Genomic DNA, 18748 nt, shown 5'->3' on the forward strand with positions numbered 1-18748 from the left:
ACATCGTGGGCCCAATGTCAGGAGAACAGCGGACACCTTACATTTTGGTGCTTGTGGATATGTATTCCAGGTGGCCAGAGATGAAGTTTGTCAGCGAGGTCACCACCAAAACTGTCATCAGGTTTCTGGAGGAGGTGTTCATCCGGGAAGGACTACCCAGCAGCATCCTTACCGATAACGGTGTTCAACTGTGTTCAAAGGAGATGGAAGACTTCCTGGAGGAAAGAGGCATCAGACACAAGCGTTGCGCACTTTACCACCTCGAAACCAATGGCATGGTCGAACGCTTCAATAAAACCCTCAAAGAAAGCATCCAATTGGCAAAAGCCAGCAGAATGTGTTGGAAGGAGGAGGCGTGGAGACGGCTTGAAGCATACAGGTTCACACCCCACCAGACGACGGGGGTCACCCCGTTTGAATTGCTACGCGCCAGGATACCCAACACGAAGCTAACCCCAGGATGGATGGAGTGGCACAAGGGGCGGTCTGACCGATCTAAAGAAGCTGAAAGCTTGAAGAAGCAAAAGGAGGCCATGGAAAAGAGAAAAGAGGAATATGACCGGCACAACGCCACAAAGGAAGTAGAATTCAAGGTGGGAGACTGTATCAAAATCAGAGCTCCAACAGGGAAGGCAAGTTGGTCAGCATACACCAACCCCACCAAGATCACCAAATTATTCAACAATGCGGTCAAGACACAAGAGGGGAAAATATGGAACCTTGGGAGGGTCGTGAAGTACCATCCACCTGAGAATTCAAGGGGACGGGAGGGAGGCCCTGGGCGGGACCTTAGTTCCACCACGAAGAGGCAAACCATAATTCCCCACTCTACCGTCAGGCCTAGCAAGAGGGTGACCAGACCACCTAGACATTTTGATCAGTATATAATGATGTAATGTGGTTTGCTTTGTCCACCATGTCAACCTTCCACCTGGCCTGGGAAAATTATACTGTTCCACACCCAGTTGGGTGTTTCTGTGCCTCATGGTGCGTCTAACTTTGCTTGTTATGTTTATGTTGCCCTTTCCGCAGGGAAGGGGGATGTGTGGTATCTTCCACGCACATACTCCCCCGGCGCCTCGCATGTAATGGAGCTGCTCGCGGTGACATCACTCGGAATGTCACCGCGATCAGCATTCCAAGGCGAGCGCCGGGGACTGTGTGAGGCGGCTGAAGAAGCGAGGCTGTGGCTGAGGTCACGGGAGTTTTGATCTTTGCATTAAAGGACGTTTGGTCTACTTCCACCTTTTCCAGCTTGGTTATTAATGCGAATACGACAGTAGTGCGCTATACAAGTATCAATTTACATTACATTTGCTTGTGCTTATCCATGGTGGTCTGCTCTCAGGGCTCAAGACTATTCGAGCAACGTAGGACCTTGACACCTCTGGGTATTAGCGCGCTTTACAAATCTTTTTAACACAACATAACTCAGCACAAGCAGTCTGGTGCACACATTACGCAGCGATTTCTTCACTTGAACAGTTTGCTGGAAATTGACACAACTGACTTCTTTATTGAAGAACCATCATCACGAAATGTATTCCTTGCTTTATACCGTGTGCCTGGCGGGAGTCAATCCCCAACCAACCGCCCCACCAATCCCCACCGGTTGAGCCTGGCACGTACCTTCCATGCAGATCTCAGCTGAAATCACTCACAGCCGTGGGGGCTGCTGTCACTGCTTGTTTTTCAGTTTGCTTGCATCAGTCATGGTAAACCCTTTGACATCCCATTAATATTCTAACAGGCAAACATTCAAGTCACGTCTCTGAAATAATTAGCAAACTCGAGCAGTCGTAGTGAAGTCCAGGATCTAATGTATTATGCACCACATCTAGCACATACACTGATGACTGTGTTAATATTGTATATATATGCAACAAATAGACTCAGACTGAAAGGGGGAATTGATGGTCATCTTTAGGTTGCTTTACACTTAACAGTGGTGGGCGTAGACTCTACTTACCCTCCCTACTTCTACGAGATTTGTCACCATCACAATGCTGGCAGTGTTTTCATGCCAGACCATTCTCCAGAAGTCATAGATGGTCTCCTGCATCGGCCCTGCAAAAAAACAAAAACAAAACATACCTTTAGTGAAAATATGGAAAAGATATGTTAACAGAGAAACAATATGCGACACACTGTGGGCAAATATTGTAATGAAATGCATGAAAAAACACCCCTCGTGATGTATGCATTGTGTAGGTGAGCAACAAAGGTATTCTGTGAGACAAGAACATGATATTAAATACAACAGTAGTAATGAACAAGCACTGGCAAATGAAATGAGTCTCACCCTTGGGCCCTATTGATTTTTTCAATTGGTTTTAGTCATGCTGTATAGCATCCCTGAATTAAAAAAAAGAACATTAAACGTTTGACACAGAGAGCCATGTCATTTTGGCGGCGCACACATCACATGTGCATTTTTTTAAATTTGTTATTTTTAGCTATCATTCCAAGTTGGATTGGTAAAGAAAAAGAAATAAAACTGCCAGGGAAGGGGACGGAAGCAAAACGGGGATGCAGTGTGCAGGGCAGCAAGTCAGAGGATAGAAACAAACACAAGAGGGGCAGAGTGGCACACAGCGAGACAGAGTATCACAGAGACAGGGGGGCAGAGAAGCACATGGTGAGACAGACCAACACAGAGATGGGGGAAGCAACACAGGGGACGGAAACAACACAGGAGGTGCAGAGAGGTACATGGAAAGAGAGATACACAGAGATTTGAGGGGGGGGGGGGGGGTCCCATAAGCCATAGTGAGACCGAGCAACATGGAGACCAGGGTGAAAAAAGAAGCCTGCGGTGAAATAGAAGAATATGGAGCAGGGAAGGGGCAGTGAAACGCAAGGATAACAATAAACATCTGTTATTCAGCACCAAGATGCCCTTCGGGGGAACGTGCGCCTTACAAATACACATGTTATGTTATGGTATGTTAGTATAATAATCCTTGTGCCCTACCACGTCTAACTCAAAATCCAGTTTGAAATAATCATTATACCCCCAATAAACCCAGAGACTGAATTCAAAGACATTTTCATAAACCTAACTGTGAATACAAAAGAATTGTTTTATCATCCTGTTCCCATCTTTTTAAGTGCACCCCAGCATTATATGTAAAACACAGAGACAGAAGTCTGGTGGGACAAAGCAGGTCCTCTGCAACCAGATAGTGAATACACAAGAATGTTGATTCTCAAAGCGTTTATAAATCGAGAATCATGCTTTTATTAAAGACACGGAGGCTAGCATTATGCATCAACTTTTATTTACTATCTTTAAGCAGCAAAGAGTTCAAAGTTCCGATAATAGACCGCTGTCTGAGACAAAGTAGAACAGAACACTCAGTCCATAAAATCTCTCTTTACTCCATCTTTTTTCTCTTTTGGCGCTGCTCTTCCTTCATTCAGTTCTACCTCTAATCCCTATTCTCCAAAATAGTCTTTTAATTATCTGAAACAATAAAAATCAATTTGCACTATTCCATTTCATCAACAAAGAACCTGCATACTTAGTTGGCATTTGATATGTTTTCTAAAACTTCATAGTAATCATTTCATTTATACCTTTTATTACAAACCACCAGGGAGGATGGGTGGAATAATGCCAGCATACTTGTCGGTAATACAATCTTGATTCTCTGTACACAAAAGCTTTGAGAATCAACATTTTATGGTAAGACAGGAGTCTAGCATTGTGCATACTCAAAGCCTTTCAGAGCAAAGACCGAAACACACTCTGGTTTGAGGCAAAACATCCGGAAAATCTCAGCATTTGACCGACCTACTGCCTTCATTATCTCTCTCAGCCTAACCCCTGCACAAAAAAACTTCGAGGCCATTGCTCCTCTCTCAGAATAATGACTTACATTTATTAATATCCCCTCCTGCCTCTTTCATTTCAGACTTAACCCATCTAGCAATAATTGCCACTGGAACTGCTCTAAATGGCTTTACACATGAAATCAACAACTGAGTCACACATTCTCTTCTATTCTCCTGCACTGTTGACTCATATTCTTTAATGCATTTCACCGGATAAAACTTTGCGTATTCCTCAAACTCTGGATAAAATAAAGATTCCGACATTGTTGTAGTCCCCGCCAAATCTATAAAAAACAAAATACGATCTGGCTGATAGAACCTACTTATATTACAAAATTCAGATTCAATACCCTTCGGAATGAAATCAAACAAAGGAAGTTAGCAAATGTGAAAGGTAAATCTCTAAAAGGTAAAAACCTATTCACTGGCCAAACCTCAAATAACTTGAAAACTAGCTTGACATCCCAAAGGATCTCATTAAGAGACCTAGGGGGTCTTTTCACTGAATTCCCTTCATGACCATACATATCAAAGGGCTTCTACCTACAGATACACTGTATAAAAGGGAATGTCCTGCCGCTATTGGCGACGTGTAACAATGAACCATCCTATAGAATAGGCCCTTGCTAAACAATCCTGCCAAGAAATTAGCAATCTCTAGGCCATCAGCCTCCCTGGGCTCAAAATCCCTTGCCAAGCACCAAAGGAACCAGGCACTCCAGATACTGCTATATCTCTTCCTTGTTCCTTCAACCTATGAATCATTGAGAAGTTCAGAAGCAACACCTGAAAGTCCTGTGAATCTTCCTAAATTCTTGGAATTCTCCATACTAGAAGGCTGAGCACAGCTAAATTCACTAAATGGTGCTCCTCCAATTCTATGCCTACTAACATTCCTCTGCACGATTGAATTAGAAAAGGTATTTCCACAGCCAATTCCATCACTGATGAGAATCAAATCTGAGATGTCCAAAAAGGAGTCACCAGGGCTATCTCAAATCTCTGTCTCCTTACTGCGCCAACACCCTTTGAGTCATCGTCAAAGAGGGAAAGCATGACCGTATGTCCTTTTGCATTCAGAGTGATCGCATCTACTGCTATTAGTCCTGGACTAAGACGCCAACTGAAATATTTGGTCTTCGTTAAGTCAAACAGGTAGCAAATAAATCTTCTTCCAAATTCTATCTTCTAAAATATGTCCCTTTCCAATTTCCATATGCTGCAATCATCAGATGGCACAAATTGTGATCTATCATCATATTGTCCTTCTCTGGTAAATACTGAGCCTTCAATTAAATCCTCTTCTAATCTTCTGCAATTTTCAACAGTTTCTTTGACCTGCTTCCCCCCAAACTGCTTATATAAGTTACTGATGTGATGCTGTCATGCTCAACAAAGCTGAACACCATTGAATCTTTTCTTTGAAATTGTTAAGAGCAAATAGGCCTGCTGTCATCACTAACACATTTATATGCTCTCTCTGCTCCTCTTAATTTCATCTCCGTATAGTTTCTGATTCAGGCACATTGAACCCCTTACAAGACTGCTTGCATCCGATTCTAGTACAAACTGTGAAGCTGTTTTAAAGACAGCTCGATCACACCATGCTTCCAAATTCTCTTTCACTTTCTCTGTTACCTCTTTCTTGTCCCCATACCAAAGTCCCTTTGAAAGAACGGAGATCTTTTAACGCTGCAAAGCCCTGTAATTTGAAGTTCCTGAAAAAACTGCCTGAACTGAATTAAACAGAAGGTCCGTCACATATGGCAACTTTCTCAAAGTCACTACCTGTTTTGCCCACATATGTTTCACCTCTCAGTTTATTGATTGTATGTTCTTCAGTGGTACCTGTAGCTGAACTTTCACTGTATCTATTGTGAAACCCAAAGACTCCATTGTTTGAGAACACACTGACAAATTGATTTCTCTTGATTCACAATCAAATCTAACTTCTCCAATAAATCATTCACAATTACTAAATGCTCCTTTAACGTTTCTTCATCTGATTCAAGATAAAAATATTGTCTAAATAAATGATCATCCTTAGACCTTGCTCCCTCAAAAACCCCACTACTGGTTTCAAAACTGTCCATGGGGCTGATGAGCGCCCAAAACGGAAGGCACTTTGACTCGTACAATTGTGTCACATCCCAAAATGAAGAAATGCCTCACTCTCCATGTCTACTGGAACTGTGAACTAAGCATCCTTTAAATCAAACTTCACTAATCTGATTCCTGTAAAATCTCTCTCAATATATGGACGCCCTCCATCTTCAAAGGACGGTATGTTTCATAACCATTTAAAGATCTTAAATTGATCACAGGTGCCCAACCTTTGCCATTTTACTTTCTAAAAAATAATGTACTCATGAAGTTGCTCTGTGTTGCTTATCTTTTCCATATCATCCTTCTCCAACATCAGATTTAGTTTGCTTGACATAATTACTAATAATTCTTCCTTGAAATCCTACATCAATGGCTATTTCTCCTGATACCGAGTCCTTTCAAATTTTATTACATACCCTTCGTTGAATTCACCTATGCACTTTGTGTTATCTCTCTCTGCTCTTTTCTATATTACCTCAACTTGCCTCAAACTATTTTAAGGATAAAACCAGAAATCGTACCCATACTCACCTTGCTCTGAAGAGTAATTGTTGCCTCTTCCTCTTAAAGCTATATATGTTCCACATCTGCCTCTCTGGGAAAGAAACCTGCTGTTCCCTGATTTCACCTGTATGCTCCAATTTCTTGCGAATATAGGGTCTTAAAATACCCTTAGCTGAAAGTGTGCCCTCTGATTCTAGCCCTTCTATAGCAATTGATTCCATCAAACACCTTGCACGTCGAATTATGAGCCATGTTTAAGGCAATAAATGTAGAGACATACTTCAGAAGAGATTTAACCATTCCCACACCAAATAACATGCCATCTGCCTCATTTGTGGACTTTATCCTGGCTAAATCACCCATTTGGGGCTAATTTGCATTAAGACTTCCTTTCTTCTCCCTGCTTAAGGCTAGCATTTGTATTGTCATGAAAGCAAATTGCTCTCTAGCTCGAGCCTCTCAGAATAGCAATGACTATATAATTTCTATTAATATAGGTTTCTTTAATCAGATCCAAAATTCTGGCAGAAGGACCCAAAGAACAAGTTACTTACCTTCGGTAACGATATATCTGTAAGAAACAGTAGTTAGTATTAGATTCCTTACCTTAGAATATCCCCAGGCGTCAGTCTGGATCCGGAAACTTTTGCGTAGCAGTACCCCTGCGCGTCGGTAGGCGTCGTCTGCAGGCGTCCCCTGCGGCTCCGCGTCGTCGGCGTCGTGCGCCGTGATGACGTCGCTGGAGTATATAGACGCCGCCTCCGCGCGCTGACGTCAGTTCTTTGCACACAGCTTTTCCGCGCCAGAACACGCAGAGCCATGTGAGAACCAACACTGGTGCCATTTGAAACTAGGGCCCTGAAAGGGATGTCCTTAACCCTAGGTATCAGTTCGCAGAACGGGGAGGATGGGCGGGGCGGTAAGGAATCTAATACTAACTACTGTTTCTTACAGATATATAGTTACCGAAGGTAAGTAACTTGTTCATCTGAAAGAAACAGGTTAGTATTAGATTCCTTACCTTAGAATAGATACCCCAGCAATACCAACCCCGGTGGTGGGTCTGCGAACCAATACAACCTACACCAGAAAGTCCTGGAGGACCGAACGGCCAAAGAAGCCATCCCTCCGGACTTGACTGTCCAGGCAGTAGTGCCTCGCAAAGGTGTGCAGCGAGGCCCACGTGGCCGCCTGGCAAATGTCCTGCAAAGGGACTCCCCGGCCCAGGGCAGTAGTAGCCGCCGTGGCCCGAGTGGAATGGGCCCTCAGCCCAACAGGAGGCTCCTTCCGAGCCAAAGAGTAGCATGCTTTGATGCACAGGACGACCCACCGAGAGATGGTCCGTTTCTGTACCGCCCTTCCCTTCTTCTCACCCACGTAGCCAACAAACAGTTGGTCATCCACCCGGAACTGGCGTGTGCGATCCATATAGAATGAAAGCGCACGTTTTGGGTCCAGACGATGGAGCCGCTCTTCATCCTTTGAAGGATGCGGAGGCGGGAAGAAAGAGGGCAAGGTGATGGACTGCCCAATGTGAAAAGCAGAGACTACCTTGGGCAGGAAAGAAGGTCTAGTCCGAAGAACCACCTTATCAGGATGAACAGACAAGAAAGGAGGTTGAATAGAAAGAGCCTGGAGCTCACTCACTCTCCTGGCAGAGGTGATGGCTACCAGGAAGGCCGTCTTTAAGGTGAGAAGACGGAGAGGACAGGAATGAAGGGGCTCAAAGGGAGCGCACATCAGGAAAGTCAAAACCAGGTTCAAGTCCCACTGAGGCATCACGAACGGAGTTGGAGGATACATGTGCGTGATGCCCTTCAAGAATCTCAACACAATAGGGGACTTGAACAAAGATGGCTGATCAGGTAGCCTCAAGAAGGCGGAAAGGGCAGAAAGATAGCCCTTGATAGTGCCCAGAGCAGAGCCCTGCTGGGCAAGGGAAAGGAGGAAGAGGAGAACCTCAGACAGAGGGGCAGAAAGGGGATCCACAGCCTTCGCTGTGCACCATGCCACAAATCTGTTCCACCGGCAGGCGTATACCGACTTTGTGGAGGGACGCCTGGCTGCCAGAATGACATCACAGACTTCAGGAGGCAAGTCAAATGGCCTCAACTGTCGCCGCTCAATCTCCACGCATGGAGGTGGAGACTGGACAGGTTCGGGTGGAGGACCGTCCCCTGCTGCTGCGACAGAAGGTCCTCCTGAAGGGGCAGGCGGATCGAGGGACCGACTGTCATGCTGAGTAGCTCGGGATACCAGTACCTTCGAGCCCAGTCCGGAGCCACAAGGATAACTTGGGCCCGGTCGCGCCTGATCTTCTTCAGCACTCTGGGCAGAAGTGGTATAGGCGGAAAGGCGTACAACAGACCGCAACTCCACTCGCGCCGAAAGGCGTCGCCGAGCGAGTGCCGTCTTGGAAACTCCAACGCGCAGAACTGATGACATTGCGCGTTCTCTTCTGTGGCGAATAGATCTAACCAAGGCTCTCCCCATTGCTGAAAGAGGCCTCTCGCCACATCCGAGTTCAGACGCCATTCGTGATCCACCGAGCACCGACGGCTGAGTTCGTCCGCCCTGGCGTTCAGAGAACCTGCCAGGTGTTGAACCGTCAGAGTCACGCCCTGACGTTCCAGCCATTGCCAGAGGCGCAGAGCCTCTTGGCAAAGGGTCCACGACCCCACACCGCCCTGTTTGTTGCAGTACCACATGGCGGTGGTGTTGTCCGTGAACACCTGCACTACACTCCCGTTGACAAAGGGGAGGAATGCCTTCAGTGCTAGGCGAATCGCCCGCAGCTCCAACATGTTGATATGGAGCCGGGACTCCGCCGGAGACCAGAGGCCTCTGATCTCCGCCTCTCCCAAGTGGCCACCCCAGCCTTGGAGGGACGCGTCCGTCACAACCACGTGCTCCGGTTGGGGAAGGGAGAGGGATCTGCCCCTGACCCAATCGCGGTCCGTAAGCCACCACTGCAACTGTCTCGCAGTGCCCTCCGAGATCAGGACATGGTCGGATAGGTTGCCCTGATGCTGGGCCCACTGAAACTTCAGGTCCCACTGCAGAGCCCGCATCCGCCATCTGGCGTGATGCACCAGAAGGATGCAGGAGGCCATCAGCCCCAGAAGCCGCAGCGTCAACCTGACCGAAACCCGGGATAACGGCTGAAAGATGGGAATCAGAGCCTGAATATCCCGGACCCGCCGTTCCGGAGGATAAACCCGAAACTGCGCCGAGTCGAGAACCGCTCCGATGAAAAGGAGCTTTTGAGAGGGACACAGGTGTGATTTCGGCACATTGATGGAAAACCCCAGCTCGTGCAGGAGGTCTGCCGTCATCTGAAGGTGGTGGACGACTGTCTGGGGCGAGCCCGCCTTCAACAGCCAGTCGTCGAGGTAGGGGAAGACTGAAACCCCTAACCGGCGCAGATGAGCTGCGACCACCGCCATCACTTTCGTGAACACCCGTGGGGCGCTGGTAAGGCCGAATGGGAGCACGATAAACTGAAAGTGCTCGTGGCCTACCGTGAACCGCAGGTAACGCCGGTGGGCCGGCAGGACGGGGATGTGAAAATACGCATCCTGCAAGTCCAACGCTACCATCCAGTCTTGTGGGTCTAGAGCAGCCAAGACCTGAGCCAAAGTCAACATCTTGAACTTCTCCTTCCGGAGGAAGCCGTTGACGTTCCGTAGATCCAAGATAGGACGCAGGCCTCCCTTGTCCTTCTTGGGTACCAGAAAGTAGTGGGAGTAGCAACCACACCCTACTTCTGGCCCAGGAACGCGCTCGATGGCCCCCTTGGCCAAGAGGGCCGTAACTTCCTCCTGCAGAAGTGTCAAGTGGTCCCCCGACACACGGTGGTTCTGCGGTGGCATGGCTGGAGGAGTGGACTCGAAGGGGAGGGCATAGCCCCTTCGGACAAGCTGCAGCACCCACCTGTCCGATGTTATCGCGCGCCAGCGGGAGTGGTGATGGCGAACCCTGCCACCCACTGGCGTCACGTGAGCCCGAAAGCTCGGACTAGGAAGGCTTGGATGCCGCAGCGGAGGGAGGCGTGGACTGACCACGACGCTGGCCTCTACCGCCACCACGGCGGAAACCACGGGCGCCACCGCGCCGGGGAGCGCTCTGCGCCGCGTGGCTGGCAGCACGTGTGGGACCTCCCCTCCCTTGGCCACGAAAGGGCCGAAACAAACCCGTCTGCTGGCGCTGGGTCGAGAGACCCAAGGACTTGGCCGTGACCCTGGAGTCCTTGAAGCGCTCCAGCGCGTGGTCCGCTTTGTCACCAAATAGGCGACTGCCATCAAATGGCATGTCCATAAGTGTATTTTGGACGTCTGGTGAGAAGTTGGCAGATCTCAGCCAGGCATGGCGACGAATCGCCACCGTAGTGGACATGGCCCGTCCCAGTGAGTCTGTGGTGTCCAGACCACAACGGATCGAGTACCGCGCCGCATCCCGGCCTTCAACCAAGGCCCGGGTGAGCTTGTCCCGCACTTCCTGGGGGCATTGCGGCAAACACTCCTCGACCGTATCCCACAGGGAGTGGGTGTAGCGGCCCAAGAGGCACGCGGTGTTACAAGACCGCAGTCCAGCGCTCAAAGAGGAAAACACTTTTTTACCAAATTGGTCGTACCTCTTTGATTCCCGGTCGGGCGGAGCCGACGGAAATGCGGACTGTGAAGTGGAGGCCTGGATCACCAGACTCTCCGGGGAGGGATGGGTGGACAGGAAGGCAGGGTCGTCCGAGCATGGACGGTGACGCCTGGCAACGTTCCGGTCAACCGGCGCACCAGAAGCGGGCCTAGACCAGGTGTTCAGAAGGACATCCGTCAGGGCCTCATTAAACGGCAGCAGAGGCTCCTGGGGGCATGACTGCGGTTTAAAAACTTCCGTCAGAATATTCGGTTTGACCTTCGCGACGGGGAGCTCAAGGTGTAAGGCCTTGGCAGCCCTCATCAGGACCACCGAATAGGCAGCACCTGCCTCGGACGCCACAGGGGACGGAGAGACAAACCCAGGGTTGGGCGACTCGTCCAGGCCACTGGCATCACCCAGATCACCTACCCAGTCCACATCATACTGGCAGGCACGGGATAGAGGGTCCTCAGACCCCTCCCAACCCTCTCCATACTCCTCCTCATCATACCCATATTCTGGATCGACGATATAGACATCGGGGTCAACGGGCCCCATCGGCGTCGGATCCGGCGTCGGCCGACGCCGGTCCGGCTCCGAGTCCGGAGTCGGGGAGGAAAGGGGGGTGGCGCCGCGCGGCGTCGGTGCCGGGGACCCGACGCCGGCCGGAGCCGACGGCGGAGTCGCTGCACCACGCGGGGGCGGTACCACGGGTTGGCCCACAGGAACCGACGCCGGAGAGGCCGGGAGACCAGCCGGCGACGAACCAGAGGGAACCAGCGGCGCCGGGGCCGGAGCCACCGGCGGCGCCGGGGCAGGAGCACCCGAACCGCTCGGGCCCCCAGACGGGACCGACGGGCCCGCAGGCGCCGAAGGCCCCGCCGGAGAAGACCTCGCCCTCATAGCAATGAGGAAGGCCTCGATCTCCTCACGCGACGCGCCTTCCCCAGGGACCGACAGGTGTGGGGTAGACGGCGTCGGCGACCCATGCGGGACCGCGGGGGTGGGGTCACCCGAGCCCCCGGCCGCAGCACGCGGGCGTCGGGGGGAGTCGGGGGTGCGATGGCGACGCCCCGACTTCTTGTGCTTACCTGACGAGCCGGAGGAATGGTGGCGACTCCCGGAGCGCCCATGGCGGCTCCGCGACCGTTCCCTCGACCGCTCCCTCGACCTCCGACCGGACCGGGACCGCTCTCGACGCGGGGCCGACACCCGGAGCTCGAGAAGCTTGCGGGACCGCTCCCGCCTAGCTTTTCCAGTCAAGGCCCGACAGTCGACGCAGGACTCCACGTCGTGGTCCGCGCCCAGACACCGGAGGCAGAGTCGATGGTGGTCGGTGACCGACATCAGGCGGTCGCACTCGTCACAACTCTTGAAACCGGGCATCCTACCGGCACCGTAAAGATCAATTAGTTAACAAAAAACTTGGTCAAAAGACCGGAGTACTGCTCTTCGGATCTGCGCTAACTGGCGCGGAAAAAAGAAGAACTGACGTCAGCGCGCGGAGGCGGCGTCTATATACTCCAGCGACGTCATCACGGCGCACGACGCCGACGACGCGGAGCCGCAGGGGACGCCTGCAGACGACGCCTACCGACGCGCAGGGGTACTGCTACGCAAAAGTTTCCGGATCCAGACTGACGCCTGGGGATATTCTAAGGTAAGGAATCTAATACTAACCTGTTTCTTTCAGATACGTCCAACAATCTGCCCTAACAGTGTCTAACCCTTTTCCTGTGTCCCTTCTGAGCTTAAAGGGATAAGTAATTAGCTCAGAATGCAGAGTTGGCATCAAAATGTATTTTACGCCAATTATTGGACAAGAACACTCTGTTCTCATCACATTGCTGTGCTTCCTTTCCAAGGACTTCGTAATCCTATGCTTTATATACTCTACAACATGGTTCAAAGACTACTAGCCCCTTAGATGTTTTACATCCTTTAGATCAAATAATTTCAGACCCAATCTGTCTTTTACAGTGTTCCCAAAAACTCTCTTTTTTCCTCAGTCTCTGCAAACTCATTTCCAGAATAATCATCATTCTTCGTATCAAATATTTACTCATCCAATGCTCTATTAGAATAATCTTCAAAGGTATGTCTTAATATCCTAACTTTCACAAGGAAATTGTACCTTCTCATTGTGTCGACCATCTCTTTAGTGCCGCTTAGGACTCCAAACCTTCGTTAGCCTGATACCTCTTTCCAGACCAGTGTTTCTTCTTCTTAAAACAGTTACCACATGGGCCCCTGTTTGAAAAACCTTCATCCTCTGATAAAGACTAGAATTCATCTTCATCATTTAATGCAGCCCTTCTTTTGTATTATCTCTAAACAGAAACTTTACAGTTTCTTGCACTGTATTTGATAATGCCTTTTTATATCCTAAACACTTTCATCCTGCTCGTTCATTTTAATTTCATTAATGTACTTCTCTATCATTGTACTAATTTCTTTCCAATAACCCTCAATTCAATTAAGTCGAAATCCTAATTATTCTTACCTATTTAAACAAACTAACCAACTAATATAAATCTGAATGACTCATAACAATTAATCTTTCTACTTCCAATAAATCTCCATTTTCTCAGTGGCGCGTTCAACTTCAACTAGCAAAAACTAGTCAGCATGCATCCGCTTCTCTGAAAAGAACGAGTGACAATTCCAAAACAAGCTCTAATGTTTCTCAAAAACAGTCTTTTCAAAATAAGCCCAACAGACTTTAGAAAACACCCTAAAACACTTGAAAAGCAGATCCAAAAGTCACGCATGGAATCAAAAAAGATGACTACCTGTTTTAAACATTACGTTGAATTCTCACAGTGCACAGATTTCCCTCAGTTCTTTCCGATCCACGTGATGAGCCTCTAATAATAGGGCTTGTGCGCGGCAGTTGAAAGCTTTCCCTCAAGCTTGTTTATATTATAATCAAACATTGTTTAAAAAATATGCTGCATCAAATTAAATGAATTATATTCAGAACTGCTGACTGACTAGCTAAAATGTAAGAATCAGCCTTTTACTATTTTTTTGGTTGATAATCAACTTTTAATGATTTTCCAACTTAGCTTAGATCAAAGTTGAGCAACGGTAAAAAAAACTGTGGTGCAGTACATTAGGCACCTGCTAATAAGCGGGGGAAATTGTGATAAGTGACATGGGGCAGTTTGGCATACTACGAGAATATCAGGTAGTAACTATTTACGTGCCAAAATATCATAGCTAAAATATTGAAGACCAAATATTTTGACAGTTGGTACATATAGGTAAGTATAGTTCTATAATACTTTACTCCACTTATATGTACTTTGAAGATATTTTTACCTCCAAGGTACGTAAGTGGGGATATAAGAATACTAAAACCTATCCATACCTATACATGTGCACCCTGTTGATATATGTCCTCAATATTTAAGCTACAATATTTTGAACATCAATATTTTCACACAATAGTCTGACATGCAACCAGGAAGTTTACTACTTTTGTCAACTTTTCCATTGCTATTTTCTTTACAGATGCCTTTGTTCCGTGTGGTTCTGTTAACTTGCAACTATTAAAAACTTCTGATATAAGTCTTTGATAATGATGAAAACATCTGTAATGTTGTTAAATGAAGTTGCAGCGGGGCTCTAGATTTGGCTTTGTTTAGGAAACCACCCATTTTAGCAGCCAAGTCCCCTCCAGCAGACAGCAGCTGTCATCACATTGGAACACATAACTCGGATTGCTCCATGTGAATTATTAAAACTGGTTCAGAACTGTTCAAGCCAGCAACTGCTCAAAATACCAGCCTGGTCTTAGTTCCCCGATAGTCCACTCTTCTACATGCAGGTAGAGAGAAGGTGGATTTTATTCAAAGTGGGGCACAATACTTGATTTTTTATGATCTCACAAACGAATAATCTCTTATAACACTTGACCCTTCTAGACCACTTAAAAAGTGTAATTTATAAGTAACAATTTATGAGACTATCAACAGCCCTTGAGTTATTAAATATACTAAAAGTAAACATTATGTATTCCCCCTTGGCAATAAAGACAATCCTATTTTAAATGAAGGCCATTATTCCAAAAATAATAAATCAGTCCGTACAGAAAGCCACTCCGCCGACAAGAGGCAAGACAGGTTTGAAGAATACAGCTGAAAACACAATCTTTAGCCCAAGTCCCCAACCGGTCACCCAGTAATTAAGTTGGATGAGTACTGACAGTACTCAGAACTGGTAATAATAAAAAACTGATACTAAAAAGGTTTCCTAAATGGCTGTATGTCCATGTTTTAGCAAGAAAATAATGAACCGAAACACAAAAAACCTAGAGTAAACTTGTCTGCAAATTATTTGGTGAATTTGTTCTCTAGAAATTGGAATATTAGTTGATTTTAAACGCTAACCTTCTGAGAGTCCACAAACCTCTGTGTTCAAGGCAATGTCCATATGTGCCAGGCACTGGCTACAATTCGCTAAAACTGAAACTAGGTCTGTGTCCTCTATTCAACAGCAATTACCATTGTCTCCAGGCAGGGATTGTTGTAGGTTGAAGGGAATTATGGGCCATCCATCTGTTTTAGCTTTCAGGTCTTAAGTAAGGAGGAGCCATTGCTGAGTGGAGGTGAAATGATTATTTAAGGGACTGCATTGGAAAATTGCTGGACACCAGATGCCTGACTCAGACTTCTCCAGCTTGGGGAGAGGATGTGGCCTAATGGTTAGAGATGCTGACTTTGGAACTGTTTAACCAGATTTGAAACCCAGCCTCTGCACAAAATCCTGTGATACTGGGCAAATCATTTAATCTCCCCCAACCTCAAAACATGTGTAAAGTGTGTTTTCATGTAAAGGGCACTGATGCCCCAGACAAGTTCTAAACCAATTGCAAAAAGTAAACTATCTAAACTCTCAGTAACATCTCTCAAATTTGAAACTGGTTTCTCATGCTCACCCTTGTTTACAAACAAATTAGAAAGAAATGTCATTGCATTGTGATATAAATAATTGCATGCAGTGCCCGGTTTGCCAAGACACCACTGGAGCTACCCTCTGGTGCTCATGCACATGACACCATAACAGGCAAGCAAGCCCCAGCTTGCATCAGAACGGACAAGGGCACACATCTCGACAAGCCAACACAAGTGGAACCACAGTGTTCTGTAAATGCCAATACAGTACAGCACAGCGCAACACTTGAGACATAAGCTCAGGGCCCACATGCAAGAAAAATGGATCTATGGTCACTCTATTGAGGGCATCATTGTTAAAACCTCTTAATAAGGTGTTGACTGCTGTTAATCACTCAATTCACAATTATGAGCTGAGCAAAAAGCAAGGATGTTTAATCTGGTCAAAGGGCAATTAATAGTGGGCAGGGCCCATCAGAATATGGACTGCATGGCTATCAGCGCCGGACACTGAATCACACAGACTATGAGTAACAGAGACAATCTATCTGTCCTCAGCCTGTTACAGATCACTGCTTTTGACTTTCGCATGATATAAAAAGAATGTCACAGTTCTTTAAACTATCTTAGCCCAAACTGTAAACAGTAAGTAGGCTGATAAGTGTATGGTTGTCAATAAATGCGGGTCTGAAGGAGAAATCTTTTTAGTAGGAATGAGCGTGGCTTGTTTGAAGGCCACAGATATGGGGTGTAATGCCAGTTAGATTTCTGCAAGATTTTTAGGGGCTTTCTTTGGGGGGGGGGGGGGGGGGGAGGATACACAAGCATTATTTGGAGAGGTGGTTTATTCCCAGTGGTTTCTAGGGAATGCTGGTCAATCAGGTTTGCATGGAACAGTGTGGTGGTACAGAGAGTGGTACTTTTTCAACTAATGAGGGCAAATATGTTGTTCAACCCGGAGTGTGAAATGCTAGAAACTCTATAGCGATCAGAACAGGCATTTGTGCGAGGAAAGAACGTCCCAAATTCAAAACAAAAAAACTAGGTATAAACGATGAGATGAGACATCTCATCTGATGGTGCTTAGATGTCATCCCATCCCTCTTTCAGCCCCATATCGATCCTAACTCTAGGACTGAAATTACAAGTTATCGAAAATGAGGATGGTGAACTAAGAAAACATTTGCTGGATGTTGGTCACTTGCCCAAAGACCTCAACTAGGCAAGAAAGATCAGATGGAAACTCGAGTAAAGTGGTAAGGACAACAATCTGGAGAACTATCATCCAAAGGCTGTAGGCTCTGTTCACTAAAATAGTATTTCCATCATCGTCATTTGCTGTCAAAAGACCTCCTTGTTCTTCAAACATCCCTCACACCTTACCCTCCACACCCCCATCATTACAGAGATTAAGGACGACAAAGCCACAAACAAAGGGTATCTCCAAAATTCACACATTCAACCTCCGGGCCTAAAGAAAGAGGAGTCAAATCTACTGAAAACCTTTCAAAAAGGTGGAGAAAGTGATTTACAGATACCAGAAATGCAGCGGCACAGAGACTTGCATCCAATTTGCAAAAAAAATAGAAGATCTGCAGGGAAAGTTGCAGAAGTTATAAGAACTCTCTAAATCTTCACATGATTGATGATACTTTGATAAATAGAAAGAAAAAACCCAATGTCAGTTATAGGGTCTGAAAATCTTAACTTGTAGCTCTGTCACTTGCATAATTTCCCTAACAGGAAAGGCCAGGTTGGTTGTTCAACCTTACCTTCAGCTCTACTTCATGAAAATGAGTTGTGCTGGGAAAGCATCGAGGCAAAATGGTTGTTGGCACATGAGGTAACGAAGAAGGTGCCTTGCAGGCAGGTTTGAAATACCAAACTTGCACCAGCCTCAACACCTAGTGCAAAGAATGCTATGCGCTCGGATTTGGTCTACTGCAAATTTATGTACCATGGCTTAAATGTAAATCCAGTACTTGTATAGCGCTCAAATCACCCCCCGAAGGGGTATCTCGACGCTGGGGGCCGAGCGGAAGATTAAGCGAGCTATTGCGCAGAGTCACATGGTGCTGGGCAGATCCCTACTGCCGGAGCCAGGGATCGAACCGTGATCCCCAGCGTCCAGCGTCAGTCGCCCTGGCCGCGGCGCCACACCTCTTCCACAAGGCTTAACCAAGATAAACTTCCTAGATTTCTTTGGTTGAAAACTCCATCTGTGCAAAGTCGTAGAGGTTTTCCTATTACACTTATGTATATCTTTGGCTACTAAAATCTGCTTCAATGTGGAAAACGAATGTTTTTCTAGCAGAGCTCAATATCTACGTTTGAGCCTAGGCACGAGTGCAATTTAAAGTTCTTAATATGAAAAGTATTTTTATATTTCCCCATGCTACTAAAAGACATGAAAATTGGCTACCAAACTTTGTCAGCTGGCTTTTCCCAGAGGTGTTCGTGGAGATAGTGTTGTGTGCTTTGGAACCATCTGGTTTTTCTAAGAAAACCAATTATAGAGTTTTCCAAGAGAAAACGCCTGACCACAATAATATTTTTAATTTTTTTATAGCTCAGCAGTAACATAAACCTAATGTTAAATAGACTCCCAGGTACGGTTTACAGAGCACGAAGTTTCAGCGATACTGGAACTGTTTTGGCTTTCAGATCTAGTATTAATGAAACAGTCTCCACGCAGGGAATCAATGGAGCATCTCCAGGTGCAGTATTTAGAGCACAAAACAGTTATACTAAATGGATTGTTTTTCTTT

General features: G+C 46.8%; 1 protein-coding gene across 18 annotated transcripts in view; it reads right to left on the reverse strand.

Moving 5' to 3' along the window:
- The window catches only part of PTPRM (protein tyrosine phosphatase receptor type M), a 1498021-nt gene that overhangs the window by 116247 nt on the left and 1363026 nt on the right, over window positions 1-18748 (reverse strand). For all 18 annotated transcript variants that reach the window (XM_078687901.1, XM_078687900.1, XM_078687899.1 and 15 more), the window contains one exon: window positions 1970-2067. In XM_078687901.1, coding sequence (XP_078544027.1) covers window positions 1970-2067 — 98 coding nt within the window. The remainder of the gene's footprint in view (window positions 1-1969; window positions 2068-18748) is intronic.

This window comes from Lissotriton helveticus, chromosome 4_1 (genome assembly GCF_964261635.1).
Source record: "Lissotriton helveticus chromosome 4_1, aLisHel1.1, whole genome shotgun sequence".
In the NCBI taxonomy this organism is placed as follows: domain Eukaryota; kingdom Metazoa; phylum Chordata; class Amphibia; order Caudata; family Salamandridae; genus Lissotriton; species Lissotriton helveticus.